Source organism: Siniperca chuatsi, linkage group LG8 (genome assembly GCF_020085105.1).
Source record: "Siniperca chuatsi isolate FFG_IHB_CAS linkage group LG8, ASM2008510v1, whole genome shotgun sequence".
Lineage (NCBI taxonomy): Eukaryota > Metazoa > Chordata > Actinopteri > Centrarchiformes > Sinipercidae > Siniperca > Siniperca chuatsi.
Window position 1 is genome coordinate 7,574,434 of NC_058049.1, and position 18,067 is coordinate 7,592,500.

The following is an 18,067-nucleotide window of genomic DNA, read 5'->3' on the forward strand; positions in this document are numbered from 1 at the left end:
TTCACTGAGGACGAAATGCTCTGATTCACACCTCTTCATGTTTTCCTTCATTTTATTTGATTTTAGTTGACCTTTTGATTTAATCTTGACACTGAGTAAGTAAATGCCTGACTAATTTTAGTTGACACAAGACAAGCTCTCTTTAATTTACATAGCAGAAACTTTTCAGCACACCACACACAGGCCAGTGTCAAAACTAATTATCTGTGAGTAAAACGACAGCTGTAATCTCCTATTTGCGCGCATGTAAAACTGCCTTCACGTGATTAATGGGAGCCGTCTTTTGTTTGATATCAAGATGACATCTGCACCCCGGGCGGTTCTTACCGACAGACTCCGGACTGGACGTGTCCGAGACCGTGTGCACCTCCAACCGGTGTTTAGAGTCCACAGACCGCTGCAGCGGCTGTAAACTAGAGGCCATCGCCAAAGCCGTGTGGTGTGTGGAGGCAAGTTTATTCCCTGTTAAGTGGTGATGGTCTATGTTTAATGGATCCCTCATAGAGTTCATCGGTAAAAAAAAAACTGGCAAAACTGGCTGTCAAAAGCAGATTAAGTCCCCTTTAGTACAACAAGGATAAGCGGAAAGTCCGTCGGCGGAATGTGTACAGTTCTCCAAAAAAAAAAAAAAAAAAAAAAACACACAGCAGAACGGTTCCTGTTGCGGATGAGATGAAAACTTCTTTGTTTTAACTGGAAAATGCTTTAAAATAGGCCAGTGAGTGCTGCCATACTAGCATCGGCGGTAAACAGCGGCTACCTCGGCTAACTATCAGAGTGACAAGGGCAGGTAGGTGATATTAGATCCAGAGGCAAACACACACTACACCGCTCTCTGTTCATTTCAGCTGTTGCCTGCTCACTGCCTGTCCAACTGCGCCTCTCTCTAGACCTCCACGTCACCATGTTGCGCCCGCCCATATTCTCTCTGACAGCCACATCCATGTGGATATGACGGTGTGCCCAACCAACCGGAGCTTGCAGAAACGAGATATGTGTGCCAATGTGTTTACGCCGGGGCTGGGGCTTATTTTTCTCTTCCAAATAAAAGCATGTAAAGAGAGATGGGACGCACGGTGTACCCGCGGCGCTCCGTTGCGCAGCAGCCCAAGACCAAATAAAAATGAAAATAACACAGTTTGGCCTCATTTTATGAGATGGGTCCAGTGGCCCAGTAAAACGATGCCGTTCTATTGATACCCAAGCTGAGCCGCATGCTCGCAGGCTCTGTCACCGCAGTTTACTCAGGGACTCAATGTGGATAAAGCGAGCCACCGAGTGGATTGTATTGGAAAAAAAGATGCACACTGCAAACACACCAACCTACTATTCAACACAGTGATACTGTGCTTGTTGTGGACACGCAATTAAAGAAAAAAAAATAATGTAACTTCAATAGGAGGGGGGTGCCAGCCTGCTCCAAAACTGTGCGCACTTGTCACCCGACGCTAACTGCCAGACATTGTAGCCTACAGTTTGTTAAAAGGAGCACATGTGCAGCTCATACACGCGTGCTGCACGGGGATGTAGAATTTTAGTATCATGTATTCATTCAAATGCAGCGAAGTAACTAGAGGTAAAAAGGTGGCAAACAACCAACAGCAAATTGAATTTAAGCATTGTCCCACTTCGAAGGTAATCCTCATATCCAACTTGATACTTGGGGAGATGTCTGTAGTGCATTTCCATCATACGGTCCAAATACGTGATCAAACTGACCTAAAGTGGTTTACTCTCCGCTACATCCCCGTATGCAGCCCATATGCTCAGGAAAATCATTGTCAGTCATACTGGTTGTCAAATGAAGCGATCCTCTTGATCTCCGCAGAGTTGAGGTTCAAATATCCATTAAATCAAGCCCACCGGAGCCTCAGTTAACCACGCAGACTCAGTTTGTTGACGACGGATTACTTTATCTGGGTGCTTAACTGGATATCTCTCCTCACTTTGCGTTTGGACCCCTTAGTCGTTCTCAGCCAGCACTCATGTAGTGTTTTTTTTTTTTTTTTTTTTTTTTTTTTTTTTTTAAATCTGATAAGACTCTCATTTGCCTAAAATTTCTGAAGGAGGACTTTTAATGAGTTTGAGCTGATATGCCAGCACTTTTTAATATTTTTTTTTTTAACCTATAATTCCCCAAAGATTGTGACGCGTTAAGGCAAAGTACACATGTCTAATCAAACAAATGCGACTTTAATTTTCAAGGTGGGTGATTGAGGGTGGAGAAGTGTCAGCTGGGTAACAGGTGACGTGAAGTGATGGACTGATTGTATAGAGAGGAGGAAACGTTCGCGCCAATTAGTGCGATTCATACCAGTGTAGGTGATAAATGACTTTAAATGTTGATGCTATTCTGGTGTTTTTTGTTGTTGTTGTTGTTGTCATTTTCTCATTCTATAACAAAATTTGTTAATCATCATCATCATCATCATTAAATAACATACACTTCCCATCTACACGTGGCCAGGCGGACGCCCATTCAGCCAGCACATTTGGACTTGGCGGTGTTATGAAGTTACTGGGCTAATCCCGTGAAAGCCCCTGATATATAAATACCAGCAGCCCATAGACTGTATGAAACACAGACACAGACACACACACACACACACACACACACACACACACACACACTGAGAGAGGGAAGAGACTTTATCAAAACGGGAGCCAATCGCCTCTCTTACAGAGCAATAAAACCTTGTTTGGATGGTCTCTGAGTAATTACATTAAGATGATGCCTGTTTTTAAGTTATAATCATTCATGTATAATTTAATAGTAATGGATTTATTTTCATTAATACATTATTTTTAATGGGTAAACAATACAAGCACCCCTCACGTTTCCAAACATTCACTAAAAGGCAGTTTAAAATGAGGAAAATATCTTAAAATAAATGTTACTAGGCCCTATTTTAATAAATACTACTACTACTACTACTCCTACTAAATAATAATAATGTGCATTAGATAAACTTGATTCTAAAAATAAAAGCTTTATATTTCAGAATTAGGCTACTATTTTATTAAAAATAGATATAATAAAATCATAAAACAATCTTTTCCATGTCTTGTTTTATGCCAAGCAGCGAACAGTCTGTTGCTACCTTTTCCCTCCAGCCGTATTGTAATACTGAATTTAAAGTGGATTATCGGTTTCCTCTTCATTTCTACCTTCTGAATGCTTTATCTCTCTTCTGCGGATTACTGCGCGCAATAGGCCTCAGCCGTAGAGGGCCATTAATTAGCAATTCAGTCAATATAGGGGGCTACTACAAGGCTTTTTACATAGGATTAAAGAGACATCAGATTCCGCCATTAGTATATTCCTCCTCAGGAATGGGCTTTCATTATACATTTAGTTTTCTCCGGAGTCAATCCAACAAGCGCTGCATATTTTACAGCTAAAGAGTTGAAGCTGGTGTGTGTGTGTATCTTATTATTCTTAATCAATGGTTGCACTCTGCGCAGCTATGGAGCTATGAACGGCCTGCCCTCTGTCACATAGCCCCATCAGTGTCGTCTAAACGAATCAGAATGAGAGTTATTGGTAATTCGTTTAAGACCCTATCGAGACCTGATGTAATTTCCACACCACATCGGAGAATAATTAATAAATCCCAGACTTTGTCGAGCAAGAGATTTCTAGTCACTTGTTGGGTTTTATCCGTAGATGTTATTTAGGAAAACATACTGCAGCTAATGCGAATAGAATCGAAAATGGTCGAGTAAAAAACACATTACAAATATATGTTTTCTCGCTGTACAACGATGTTTGTAAACGAAATTGTAAATGAAATATATGTGCATCGTTTTATTACAACAAATAACATCGCTGCAGAGCAGTCATGCTCATCAAATCCTGGGATGGAGCTGTGTAGTCTGCCTGCTTCCTCATTCCACCACCAGGTGTCCCTCTAAGACAGCAAACCACCTGCACTCACCAACAACTTCTGCACGCTGACGAGCAAATAGGCCAAAATATCTGCGACTACTGAACGTTTTTGAACACACTAGTTACATCCGCTGCAAAAATACAACTAAAGCAGCTTTTTTGCCATCACACTTTAGATCAACATCTTAAAGTGCTAGTCGAAATTGTGAAGAGAACAATGGGGGGGTTATTTTATAAGAAATCCATCAGAAGTGAACAGCTATTTTCTGGAGAAATCAACATTATTTAGCCTTCTTTAAAAGATGTTAAGCTTTTTTTTTAAGAAACCCCCTAAAACTAGCCCATGTGACACTGCTTACCTCACTAAGAACGTATTTAAATACAAAACAAAACAGATTTTAAGATCAACACTACCGAGGAAGTGGGATTAATAAATAACAGTAAAAAAAATATTAGCTGTAATTAATAAATATCCTGTTTGGAAAGCAACACACACGATAAACCCTTGGCCTGTGCCAATAATGCAATAATAATAAAACAAATAATACTTTTTTTAAGTACAGTTAAAGTGACAGTTGGTCCATCATATTAAATCTCCAACAATCAGGTTTTATTATTACTGTGATCTGTGAGAATTGCACTGTATTGATTGTTATGGATCAGGTACTCACCTATTTGCGCGCAGGTGGTGGCCAGTTTGCGGCAGTGGGAGTCCATTATGGCAATATAAGGAAACCGCTTCTGTAAAACATCCAAAAGAGCCACAATTAGCCTTTAAGACTGGTAAACAATCCCTTTGTTGGTCACTGACATACAAGTCTACTTCTGCAGTCAATAATTTTTGGAGTCAACATAAGACCAAAGAGAACAGTGGTGTGCTCACAGGATGAGTATTGCAAGAAAAATGCTGGTGGTCTTGAAGAAAATATTTCAAATTGTAAGTAAATACATAAAAATACATAAAACACAGTTGGGATGTCAGCGGCTGTGCACTGTGTTACACTGGTCGCAAAAAATGTGCATTTAAACGAGTCTCATTCTGGTTTGAAAGTCTTGTTTTTTTGTCAAAATGCGTGAGTGATCGACTTATTCCCAATTTAATTTGACCTGCGTGTCAGGAAACAAGCTACGGCAGAGAAGTAGCCTACATCTGTATTTCAAGAGAATCTCACTTGATTGAAGAAAATAGTGGAAACAAGATTATTTGCGTCGGAGAAAAATGAATAATCTCATCATTCTGACGCTCATCTTTCTCACTTGATTGAAGACAAAGAAGAGTCTAAAACTCGTCAGGTAGTGTTATATTTTTTCCCAGTGTAAGATTGAATTTGTGTACAGTCTGAATATATAAAACCCGCCGTGTTTTGCATGAGCCGGATCTTGTGTTTTGGTGCAGCCTGCAGCAGTTGGAAGTGGATTGATTCCGTAGTAAAATCACGGGATTAGAGTCTGATTGAGATGTCTGTCGGTGGGATATTACAAAATTCATTATCGCAGCCCTCATACTACCTCGATATGAAGTTACACAGATGGGGTTTTATTAGTCCAGGCTCACACTGTTTGCTTATGATAATTCAAGTCGGGGGGAATTTGCATGCAGTCATGCTGTTAACCATTTTCCTCAGTTCTTCTCTTCACCTGCTCTACATCATGTGTGAGGTTTTTTTTCTTTAATTCAAAATATGCAGATATAGGAGGTTAAGTTTTACGGTGTGTACCTGCACAACCTTTCTTCTCATCCCTCCTGTGTATCCCCACAGCAAAATGAAATAGTGGGGGGTCAGGCTGTAACATGTAAGGTTATTGCACGCGGCTCCGTGCTTTCTAATCAGCGAGATTTAATGAGGGGTCCCTCCAATATTTCAGCCTGCCTGGCTGCTCCGTGTCCTCTGAAATCACCGGTGTTATTTATGCATTTTACTTTATTTTTATTTACATTGTGTAAAAAAATATGGCCACAATTTGCATGGAAGGATTTGTTTTGATCTAGGTATTTTTTTTAAAATCTCTTTTTGCTGGAGACTTCAAATTGAAGGCATGTATTCCTTTTTAAAAGTTACAGTAAAAAATCTGATAAAAAAATACTTAACATAAATAAATAAAATGTGTAAATTACGTGATAAATTTGCTTTTTAGGCAAAGAAAATAGTATTGCACTAATTTGAAAACACAGGTAAACTTATTTGTCTCCATAACATTATAAATGTCTTAACATATATTCAACACGTAGTTACAACATTATTCATAATGATATTAATAATAATAATAAATAATATGAACAATTTCTGATTATGTTGGTACAGTGGTTTAGTGGTAATTAAGCCTGGTAATAAATGTTTATTTATATTTTTTCTAATGTATGCCACAGTGTAGATCCAATAGGAGCGGTTTAAAAATACATTAATGTTATGATCGCTTATATTAATCCCGTTCATCCATTCATTCTCACTTCACGGACGCTCTCTGCTCTCACCACCAACAGTTGATATGAATCAGTGACTCACATGGCATCAGGCCCAGTGCAGACAGAAAGCTGGCATTGTCTCACACTGGCTTTACTTCTGAAATTAACACAGTCGAGCATGAGACTGCAGCCTTTACCGGGAGATGAATCGACTAACCTCCACCATATGGCCCTGTATTAATTAAAGGCGTGAGACCGTGAACGTCGCCTCTTTCCTCCCCATTTTCCCCCCCTCCCTATATTCCAAAAGGATGCAGAGAAGGATTAAACGCATCTGAACTCACGTTACTCCCTTTTTATTGACAGGGTTATTTGTAATTTGCTTAAGAGAGTTAACTCACCATTTAATTTAGGCCCGTTTAGGAGAGTTTATAAGCTTTGTTTGTTAGGTTTACCGACATTTCTACGCATTTCAGTGGAATATGCGTTGACTTTTAAGTTCAGACAAATCATTTTAGAGCACCAAACTGACGAGCCGCAGGATATGATGCTAGAATGCACAAATGTCTCGTTTTTTCTGATACTTTAATCGATAAATAACAGTTTTCTTACAATTATCACCAACTGCAGAGCAATACAGTCTTGTTTAACCTCCCCTTCTTTTTTGTTTCCCCACACTCCATCACCGCTAATGATAGGCTACATCATTATCATCCGCCGAACTGTAAGGCGAACCCTGCCCTCACAGCACTTCATGCTCCTTTATGTTACAGCCACGGCTTTGAAATTCACATCAGAAACGCACCGAACAGGCAGAAAACCCCGAGGTGGAACAAATTCCTTCACTTGCATTAACTCACATCTCCGTTTTATTTCTTTTTTTTTTTAGTGCCACTACTCCTCCACTGCACTTACCAGTTGTTGACACCGGTGGGGTTTGATTTTCCAGCCGTCGGCGTTTTATTGTATAGCGAAGAGATAAATCCCACCGTCCAAACACACTCAGACACCAGCAGATGTGTTTTATAGCGTAAATTCAGGCAACTTCAAGGTCCAGTCACGCCGAAGTCTAAGTTTCTGTCCGGAAATGTGAGCGTTGCTTGGATGTGGCTCCCCCGCTGTGTTATCCAAAAAAGAGACGCAGCGCTACTTTTAGGTTTGTTTCATTTATGCGCATAAATAACCATCTATTTACAGTGTGAGGAGAAATGCTGAAGGAGGTGCTTTCATCCGAGTCTCCCCTTGCTTCGTCCTCTTCTGCCTTCCTCAACTTTTTCCCCCTTGAAAGACGCTCCAAGAGTGGCGCATTTTTTCCTCCTTCTTTTGAGCTCAGCGAGGGACCCCGTGTGTGTGTGTGTGTGTGTGTGTGTGTGTGCTGTTAAAGGGGTGTGTTTGTGTATGTATGCGCCTGTGCTCGTGTAGTCTAGCAGAGGGCAAACTTAGAGCCTCTCAACTTTCAACAACAATCAAACAAAAAGTCAGGATGGCATCTTTTTAAAAAGCACGCGCATGTTAAAAAGCAAACAAAACACTGATATTCCTGTCAGCCCGCCCCGCCGTTCACTACAACAGTGCACCATTTGAGGTGGAGGCATGAAAAGCATATCATGGTCCAATTTGCCTAACCCAACCTGCAATTTACAACAAGTGACTCAACTGCTTATTATCTAAACTCTGCGCGCGCAAAATAAACAATAGTCATAACCACGGATTCATGACAAAATCCACTTACTGGCAGTTAATTTAAAGAAATACTGATTCCTATTCCAGCCTATTATGTGATCAGCAAATTAGAGCCTAATTAACGCCCATTCAAGCTTATTGTTTTACCATTTTACGCACTGATTAGAAAATAGTTTAACACATTTTAAAAACAACACAATATTTGGAATATTCCGGGCTGGATGGTAAACAGAAAAGTATTTAGATGGAGGCATGAGGATCCTTTAGGGCCAGACAGAGCCCTATCGTGTTGCGGATTTATGTGCAGATGAAGTGAACAGCTGGCTCGGATGCAAATGTTCTTTATAGATCCGTTTCCTTAGATACAGACTGATTTTCCATTCGCATCTTAAGTGAGGCGAGCAGACCGGACGTAGGCCTGCGTTGCCCGCGCCTAATCCTTCTTTTACATTTTTAGTCATACTCCCATTAAACCAGTAATTCATGCGCACATCCACACGGGAATTTCCTGGCAAACCGTGCGCATCCCCCCCACTCCCGACCAAAATTAGGTGAATCAGGAATGGTTTGAATCCATGGTATCCCAAACACAAATGTAATATAATAAATGCTTACTGCAGCCTTATATAGACTTATAGGAGTGAATGTAATTTTTCATCAGGTTTATTTAGTCAGGATTAAAGTTATTAAATTAAAGTAGTTTTAGCACAGACATATTAGTCCTCTAAAAAGGCCCGAGAAGGCCATATTTGATTAATTTCCCACTCGCGTAAACACACGTGCAGACAGAATGCGAACCAAATGCAAACCAATATAGGAAAAATGAATTGTGCATATTTGCCAACACAGCTCGCTTAGTTCTTCAACATTTGACCCGTGCGCTTCAATATTAGATATTGTGATATGGCACATGCACGCATAAAAGCACAAACATGTGCACACATAGCCTATAAAAAAAATCCAAGTCAACGACCCCATAGCTCGTGCAGACCACATCAACCCTGCATCATGCACATCTTCAAATCACGCCCCTCCTGCACGGGGAGAAAAAGAGGGTGAGCTGCGTTTAGAGAGGCATGATGGTTCGGCTATATTCTCATCTTACCTTCTTATACAAACGAAGAAAAAAAAATCAGTCAAGAGCCTCCTCTTTCTCACGCAGGAAGGTGCAGAGGAATGCCTGAAGTTCAGAGAAGGCTGGCGGGTATGAAATCTTTCGCCTCGGGGGCAAACCAGCGGCTTCTTTTCATTTCAAGCGCTTATCGATTCGCCGTTGTCATCTTTGGCGACGCAGAAGGACACTTGAAAGAATTTCTGATGGGGCTGTGATGTGAGAAACAGGGTGACCTGCTCCGCTGATGCTCTCTCCTGATTCTTAACGAGCACATCAACCCCCCAGCGTCAGTACAGTTGGATATTTCAACTTTTACTCCTCCTGCAAACTGGAGAGGACTTTAAAACACTCTTTCCGGCTTTCCATGTGTATCAGCACACATCCAAACCTCCACTTCAAAGGGGAGAGATGATAGACTGCCCAGAAAGTCGGCCACAACACACCAGACTTGGGCCATTGTAGTTCTGCTCTTTTTTAAGAAATGTGTGAACTTTTCATTTAGCTTTTTACTTAAGTTTTATTTTGAATGGATTTTCTGCCTTTTTTACTCATAATTTTCACTGTGATTGATGACAGCTCTTAAACCTCACACCAGTGCAGACTTCAGATCATCTAAGAACAGGTTGTGCACATAATATGATGCATAAAACACAACATACACCCCCCCCAAACCAATATTTAGAAGGCCTGACAGCTATATGATTATTTAAAGTGACTAAATATGCAGTTTTATAAAGCCAAAACAGTATTCTGAAAATATGCACAAGCACCGTAACCTGATATGCACACTCTGCAGAATATGACCCTATATCTCCATGAATAGAGACTGTGTTGAAACATTGTAATATATGTTATATGGGCTCAATACTGTGCCAAATTGCACTTTGACACAAGTCTTATTGTGAAATTAAGCCCCAATTTATTTCCAAAGATGTATACAATAAATGGTTTACTATGAAAAATGTATTTTCTTCAGCCTTTGCATCCTTCTCATGGCATGAGGAATCAATTAAAATACAGTTGAATAATTTTGATTTAATTCCTATAGGCCATCATTAAAAGTGAATCCAAACCTTTTCCCCCACAGCGTTCAGTGAAATATACATGTCCTTTGCGTTATACACTGTCATTATTCTGTTGCACCGGGAAGCTTGAGTAATGCAGATGTGAAGTGGTTCCATTATTCAGGGGTGCTCATTGCCTGAGAAACCAGCCTGATTTTCTTTTCTTTTTTTTTTTTTCCTGTTTCAGCCTCAAACCACATGTGATTGTCGCCTAGTGTTCTGTCTGGCCAACACTCTGTGGCCATGTAATAAAATTTGGAGTCAAATTGGTGTTTCCAAAGCCACAAATCTTTAAACAAATCAGTTTATGTACTGCTAATATGTTAGAAATAAAGTAATGGCTGGGAATTTAGTTTTATTGTGGGGTGTGACTTCTCTACGATTTAAAAGGAGGATGAATATGGAGAGAAAGAGAGAAGTCAGAGAAGAGGAGAGGAAGGTAGAGAAGAGGAGTTAGGAGGAGAAAGAGAGGAAGGATAGGAAAGACAAGACATTAGATGAGTCTACTTCGAGACAGAAATATCCTGTGTGTATTTCCATTTGTCAAGTATCACTCCAAGAACGTTATTAGCGAAAAAGCTGTCTGTAAATTAACCAAATTAAAAGGGTGGCTCTTTGATAGCTCTTGAGCTTGTTGAGCGGCTTTATTCCTGATCCTTACTATTCCTGCTCTGTCACAGTACCAAAGGGAGACGAGCTACACCAACGCTAAGCACTCCAACTCAGCAACATGGCTTGTGGTTTAGAACGTTATACGCAAGGCCAGTAAATGACTTACACGATAGGCTACCCTCACTTCTCCCGATATGCCCAGCAACATGGTGTATATTTAAAAAGTACTCAGCTCTTCGTCTTTGTCTTCTTCTGTAATTATCCTATCCTCGGCTTCCAAAGAAAATGCTTAGCTGATGTCATTGTGGTTTTGGCCCCCCAACTGCTCTAATATTAATCCCATGCATGAAGCAGCTTCAAATGAATAAGGATTACTTTGAATTAAACTCTGGTCCATGTTTTTATGTGAACACATTAACTCCTGTCATTGCTGGTCAGTCAGACGAGCCTGTCTCCATTCCTCTTGACTTTGGACATGACATGGCTTTTGTCGAGCATGATTAAAAATGTCCCTGAGACTCAGACGGCATTCATTACACTGACAGCCACAGACACACAGCACAGCACAGCAGCGCTTCTATGGAACACGGTTGATCTTGGGGAAAGTAATAGTCGGTGCATGCATAAACACATGTGGCCTCAGCCTTAATCACAGGTGCGAGTGGGCCAATAAATTGCTCAAGCAGGTCTCTGATCAATTACATGAAAAATCAATGGCAAGCTGCCACTAACCTGCCTAAGGGGAAATCGGCCAAGAATGAAATTGGTGTGATAAAATGACTATGATACCTACCACCCCGTCGATAACATGCAAAACAGTTCAGCTACATGCTAACTCTCCTGTCAGCAGACCTGAGGTGGACCCAAAGGTCACAACTGGAATCAGCTTAGTCCTAATTGGTCTACTGTGGCGGGGGTGGGGGGGGAGGAAGGGAAAGAGCTGGAGAGAGAAAGAGGCTGATTCAGACAGTGGAGTCTAGGATGCGTGATATGTGTAAAATAAACCTTCAAAATGTATGTTTAAAAAAGTACATTGAGGGTGTAAGTATAGAAAGAATTAATTCGGTTGTTAGAAGAGGGACAGACAGGCCATGTTCACACTGATTCGGATCAATTTGATTTTGCATAATTCACATTTCCACAGTAAGCCAGTGTTTTCAACCAGCAGCAACTGAAAACTGAGTGTGAAAGTTCATTCTTCACTGTGGAATGTTTGCTGAAAAAATCTTAACTCAAAGACCACTTGCTAGCTATTTCTGAGGCTTTCAACCACATCTCATGGTCTTCATCAGTGCATGGATTTTGCTCAGTTATGGCTCAGTTGATCCCCTCCCCATGCACAAATCTGTTCATGGTCACATGACCAAAGTTCGGTACTTGGGTCACGTGATGACATTGTCATGACAACTGATCAAACTCCACCTGCTTATTAAGAATGTGAAAGCCCCAGAAAAAGCTAGTAAGCGGTCCTTGAGTTGAGATTTTTTTTTTGTTGTTGTTTTTAATTTTAAAAAATCTCTCTAAAATGGATACATTTGTAAATTGGCACTCTTGCACTGTAGTGTTGATGGGGAATACCAAGCTTTTGAAAACACTGTTACATGATTACCGTGTGATCTTAGGTAAGTGTGATTGTCATGTGACCCATTTTTGGGAATCTTGACTTTCTGACTCTGTTGCTGCGCAAACAGGAAATACTTGACGAACAAGGCCTCAATGACAGCTGTTTCCCTGGTTGGGGAAATAACCAAGCCAATCAGAGTTTTGTGGGTGGGGTCTGTGCCAGACCCAGAAAAAGAGCGACAGAAACATGCCAACAAGCGTGAATGAGATCGATACAGCTGTGCGAATTGTTGTAAGTTGACTTTGTTCGACATGAAAAACTATCAACTGCTAACTGCTTCTTTGTGTACTGAAAATTGGTTGGTTAGGACAAAATAATCCCCCAACCAAACAGAAAATGGCTAACATGAACTTAATGTCAGACTGAATAATAAAGTGAAAACAAAATGGCAATTCAGTCTGATTATCAGGCTATTAAAGCCAAAGTGTGGACTGAAAACTTATAGAAAACAACTTGGAAAAACTAGCAGAGAAGTTTTGATAAATTAACAGAATTTGAGATGAGAGGAAAAAGGAATAGCCTGGACATAAAAGGTAGTGATGAGAAAAGAAAGATGAATAGGAAAAGAAGAGATGGATATGGGAAGATTGGAGGAGAAAATCAAGCAAAGGGGAGAACATAACAGATTAAAAAAACAGCAACATGCAGATGATAAAGATCACCTCCAAAAGGTAGAGAAAGGATGACAAAGATAAAAGATATGAAGACAACGAGAGAAAGAAAAATGGAGGGAGAGAGGGTGGCTAATCTGAAATCAGGATGCTAGTCCCATGTTCTGTGTTCTGATTAGTTCCAGTGTTTCATGCTCATCTTTGCTTTTCATGGAGCCACATCGCATGGCTGAACTGTACATGAGAACGCAGTATTTCACCACAACACGACAACCAACCCCATGCAATCACTAGACTACAAGTGGCACATGAGAACCTTAAAGATGACGCAGGGTCAACATCCACTCATACTGTAAACATGCGTTATATATCTCGTTTGTTTCATATACCTTTATATGTGGCTGATTTTAAGAAACAGCGTTACAACTGTTAATCTTTGCAAGACTGTGTTGAACAATTTCGCATACAGACCTCAACAGCCCTTTGGCCTTTTCCTTCAAATCAGTACTTCAGATTCACTAATCCATTAGTGAGGAAACATCACAGAAAAGGTGATGGAGGGAGGTGGATGTTTGTATACTCATGCTGGATGTAAGGTTTGCTGTGTGACTCAGTTACTGTGTGTGTGTGTGTGTGTGAGTGCAGGGGTTTCTGTGCGAGTGGCGTGGAAGAGAGAAAGAGAGAGCGAGGCCATGTGTGAATGAGGAGGGTGAGGTGGGGGTGTCTAATCCAGTCCCAGTGTGAAACTGTTGACATTTGTGCTTTTTTTCCCTTCATTATGTGACTGGGGCTGTTTTGCGCTGGATTAGCTACAAATCTCCCATGCAGCACATTCAGCATGCCACTAGTAGTTTAACTTCATTAATAATGGATGAAGAGATTGTAATCCAGGAGTAAGAGAGCATAGAAGAGCACCATACACGGAGAAAGAGCAGAGAGACAGGGAGAGAGGGCACCCCTCTGGTAGAATCAGGTTATTTCTTCCAAGACAATCCTGTGACGGTGATAACATTACCTATTATTGCTACCCACATGTAATATTGCATCAATACCTTTGTCTCAGGTTGTAATTTGCCTGGAATCCACAAAGGTAGGGGTGTGTAATCGAATACGTGGAGGGGTGAATAAAAGGGGGGAGACTTCAGAAGTCTCGCCGGTGCATATGCTAGTGTCTTCCATTGATTGTGTTTAGTCAAGCTTCTCATTGCAGACTATTATAGAAGACCGGGGGACACACCCTGGCCTAACAGCAGGATAAGAGGGATTAAAGGTATACGTATTCACTATTTCTCTCTCCACTGCCAGCTTCGATATCTGTCAACACAATGGAGATACAGCCTGAGCAAAATAAGGGTCAGTGGTGTGAAGGTTTTATACAGACTGGCATTCAGATTGGTTTCATAAAAATGATGGACAATAGAAGTATTTGAATACAGGTCAGAGGGATCCTTATCATCAATTCGTACAAGACAAAGGGATTTAATTTATGTCCATTTCAATAAAGCTTTCACATTAGTTGTTTTAAACAGTCAGTGTCTGGTAGGCATTTCTAGGAAGAAATTCCCTGAGTATAGGAAGTAATGCAGTTTATATTTTTTGCCTACAGCAGCTTTAAAAAAAATATATTTTAGGATATGCGGAAGAAGAATAACTAGGTATTTATCATTAGCTATGATAGCCACCGTGCCTGGAAAAACAACTAAAACAGTACCACCTACAAATAGTCAAATTCCATCAACTGAAAGGCCAAGGTGCAAGTTGACACAGTTTGATTACCAAGTGATTTCTGGGAAAGACACTACAACAATGACTTCATCGTACCAAAGATGTCGGAAAAATAAATACATTTTTTTTAAAGTAGGAAGAAAAGAGGAAAAAAGAAAACACATCCAGAAAGCTGTGGTTACAGAGCACCCCTTTTTTCCTAACAGTAACCGTTTGAGTGGTGGTTATTAAGACAGGACTGTAATCCTTATGAGAGTCCGTCACTACCAGTTTGGTAATTATGTGACATTCTGCTAAAGTGGAATTATTCAAGTCAGAGAAAGATAAAGGGAAAGAAGATGAATAGAGAAAAGGCTGAGGCTTTGATCTTTGCAGTTGCCGTTTCCCGGGCGGATGGCCACTGAAAGCAGCAGTGATTGTCTGGTATCATCTTATTCTATACTGTTCATTTCATAGTTCATAGATCATTTGATAACTTTCCTATTGTTAAGTGAAAAAACATCACTTATGTACATTTAATGTACAAGCTTTTTCAATAGTTGTAAGAATTACTAAAAGGACTTTGAATTGCATTTTGTTATGTTCACCCCAGAGATTGGATACTGAACCATGCACATATATAAAAACAACATTCTTTTAGGAGACATTTGATGGGTTGATAGTGCACAAAAACACACAGTAACCAGGGTGAGAGTTTTGATCAAATAACTGAAGCCTGAACAACTGCTTGCTAACAAACTAACTAAATATCCAAATAAGAATGTTGGTGAAATGCTTTAAGTTTGGTCTGAACCCATTCTGGATTAAAAAGTCTCAAAATGTTTAAATCTACTCAGACATTTTCAAGGAATTTGGACTGCAGATGTGTGCCCATTGCAAGAGGCAGAAAGTCAAACAAAGCTTATATGTAGGTGTTCTGATACAGAAAGACTCACATGTGACGACACAAGAGCTCAATAAAAGTTTTGTAACCTCATGATGTCCCGTTTGAACACTTACAAAAGGCACTGATCCTTTTTATACTGTTATTTCAAGTGAAAATCACTCAAATTATTCAATTTCACAAGGTAGCCATGCTCTTTAATATGGCCTTTGTGTAACTGATATGAGATATTTTACTGGAAAGAAAGACCTAAAGACATTGTGTTATTTAAGCTGCAAACTTACTGGAGCACAACAAAACCCTGTATCTTCAGGGCTGTCTCTATCAACATTTTAATGGATTTAATTATTTTTTAAATAAAATAGATCAAGGAATGATCTTACATTTAATTTGTATAGTCCATTACACCCACAATACAAAACTGCAGCCTTCTAATGTGGCAAGAAGAACACATCAGCAGCTCAAACCGCTCAAATGCCACAGGTGGAGATATCTTTTGGCATAGTAGCAGGATTAATAACCTGAAAAGTTTCTGAGAGCCACCTGTTTGTGAACTTCCTGTTTCAGTTGATCAGAAATCTTGTTTGTTCTTGCCAGTCTGAAAGGAACCAGATTGTTGGATCGCTTCCTCTCCCACTTGAAAGTGAGAGCACCTCCAGGCGGAATTTCAAAACAAGACAATTAATCAAAGAGTTTGCCTACTTATATTTGAAGATCAAAGTGAAACTAAGTAGAAAAGATGAACTGTATTGATCCCAGAGGGCAAATTTTGTTGCGTGAAAGTGTGATGTCTGATAATGTTTTCATGCTCCTAAATGGAAATGGCTGTAGTGTATTTGTATTTACTATTTAGCTGACTGACTATAAGAATCTGATACAGGGCTTCACAAAGTTTGGCCTGCGGACCAAATGTGGCCCTCAGAAAGAGTTCCATAGACTGATGAGTTAATCTCTTTGCTCTCACAACTGTTTAATGCTTTGAACAAACATGATAACATGAGACTCTAATACTGGCAGAGTGGCTCCAATAGAGCTGATGTATTTCTAAACATGAATACATTCTTTAAAGCCACAATCGTGAATTGTTTTTAGATGTAATCATAATATTTCAAATATGTCTACTGATCATAATTGAAAATGTAGGCCTATGTTTTACTGTGTTTACAAAAAATGCTAATTGAAACAAACCTTAAAAAGCATCTGAAACCATGAAAGCTGTATTGTTAGTGTTAGTGCCTGTTTTATAACACCTTTTAAACAATTTAAAAGTGATCAGAGGTTCCAATCTTTCGATTATTTTAGTGCTGGGACAATCTTTTGTTTATATTTGGATGGTGTCTTTAATAACAAACAGTGACCGTAAATTAAGATCTTAATATTTCATAAATTACACTTGTTAACATAGCACAGATTTCCCCATCATGAAAGCTGCCATATTCATCACTCTTTTGCCAAAACAGATGTGTACAGATGTTCAGCCTCGTTAGAGCTCAGGATGTGCTGTGGGCTATGAAAGAACACTGTTATACCTTATTAGCAGACACAACAGGAGAGACAGTAAAACATTTTACATAAAACCTGAAAATGTGAAGTGATGTGGACATTCTTTGTTTTCTGCTGGACAGGCAACTAACAAAAATAGTCACTTTTAACTATTAAGCAAACTAAGCAAATCTAATTATCTGTCATTATGTCAAAGTGTCAGTACAGCCTAAGATCAGTGTCATATCAGTTGAACATTCCTCAGTATCCACTGCCTAAATATCTAATGTTCAGTTTTCTGTAGACCACCTCTAATGTTTTCTTTTGGCAGCACTCCATTACAAAAGATTTGGTTGATATCTGGGAGCTGCCCAGTTTGCTCATTGTTGGCCAATGAGCAGCTACTGGGCCAGTTGTGGGTTTAGCACTTTGCTCAAGGGCACAGCAGCTGTTGTTGTTGAGGTAGTGGTGAGCACGTTTACTGTCCCAGCAGCGAGCATCCAGTCGCAACCTTCCTTGTGTAACCATCAGATCATGTAATTAGCTGCAGGCTGTCGTAGGTGCAGGGAATACCAGGCGGACAGCTTTGATGTGTGAGGTGCCACATTGCTGCAAATAAATGCTTAATGGGCTAAGCTTAGGTGATGTCATAGTTCATTGTAATGGCAGTTGCCAGCCTCATAAATAATGCTTAAGATTGTTTCCAAGTACGTCTTTTGACTGACGTGTCAGTTTGCTTCAGGCTGGCGCCGCTGACCCCTGGCATGCTGTGAATGTCACACAACAGTTTCCATTGTAATGAACTGACGGAACAGACACAAACAGTGTAAGACATGACTTTCATTACTATATGAGTTTTCCAGTCTCACAAATGTTGGTACAAAATTAGAGTAGTGGCAGTTTGTCAGTGTCAAAACGAAAACACTTCTATAATTTTATAGAGATGCTCAATTATAGATCTAAGGAAACACTTCAG

General features: G+C 40.0%; 1 protein-coding gene and 1 long non-coding RNA gene across 7 annotated transcripts in view; one reads left to right on the top strand and one right to left on the bottom strand.

The window, feature by feature from the left end:
• The window catches only part of LOC122880521, a 57,049-nt gene that overhangs the window by 21,943 nt on the left and 17,039 nt on the right, over positions 1-18,067 (top strand). The window contains exon 1 of one of the 2 annotated variants that reach the window (XR_006378954.1): positions 4,657-4,826. The exons of the other annotated variant lie outside the window; for it this stretch is intronic. This is a non-coding gene — a long non-coding RNA (uncharacterized LOC122880521). Of the gene's footprint in view, positions 1-4,656; positions 4,827-18,067 lie in introns of those variants that run through there. 2 annotated transcript variants of the gene reach the window in all.
• Positions 1-18,067, bottom strand: part of pitx2 (paired-like homeodomain 2) — a 63,509-nt gene that overhangs the window by 2,791 nt on the left and 42,651 nt on the right. The window contains exons 1-2 of one of the 5 annotated variants that reach the window (XM_044205753.1): positions 9,082-9,161; positions 4,561-4,630 (exon numbers count right to left, since the gene is read on the bottom strand). In XM_044205753.1, coding sequence (XP_044061688.1) covers positions 4,561-4,606 — 46 coding nt within the window. In that variant the 5' untranslated portion in view covers positions 4,607-4,630; positions 9,082-9,161. Of the gene's footprint in view, positions 1-327; positions 2,675-4,560; positions 4,631-6,393; positions 6,412-7,208; positions 7,844-9,081; positions 9,162-18,067 lie in introns of those variants that run through there. The other 4 variants (XM_044205752.1, XM_044205754.1, XM_044205755.1 and 1 more) reach the window with 4 other exon arrangements.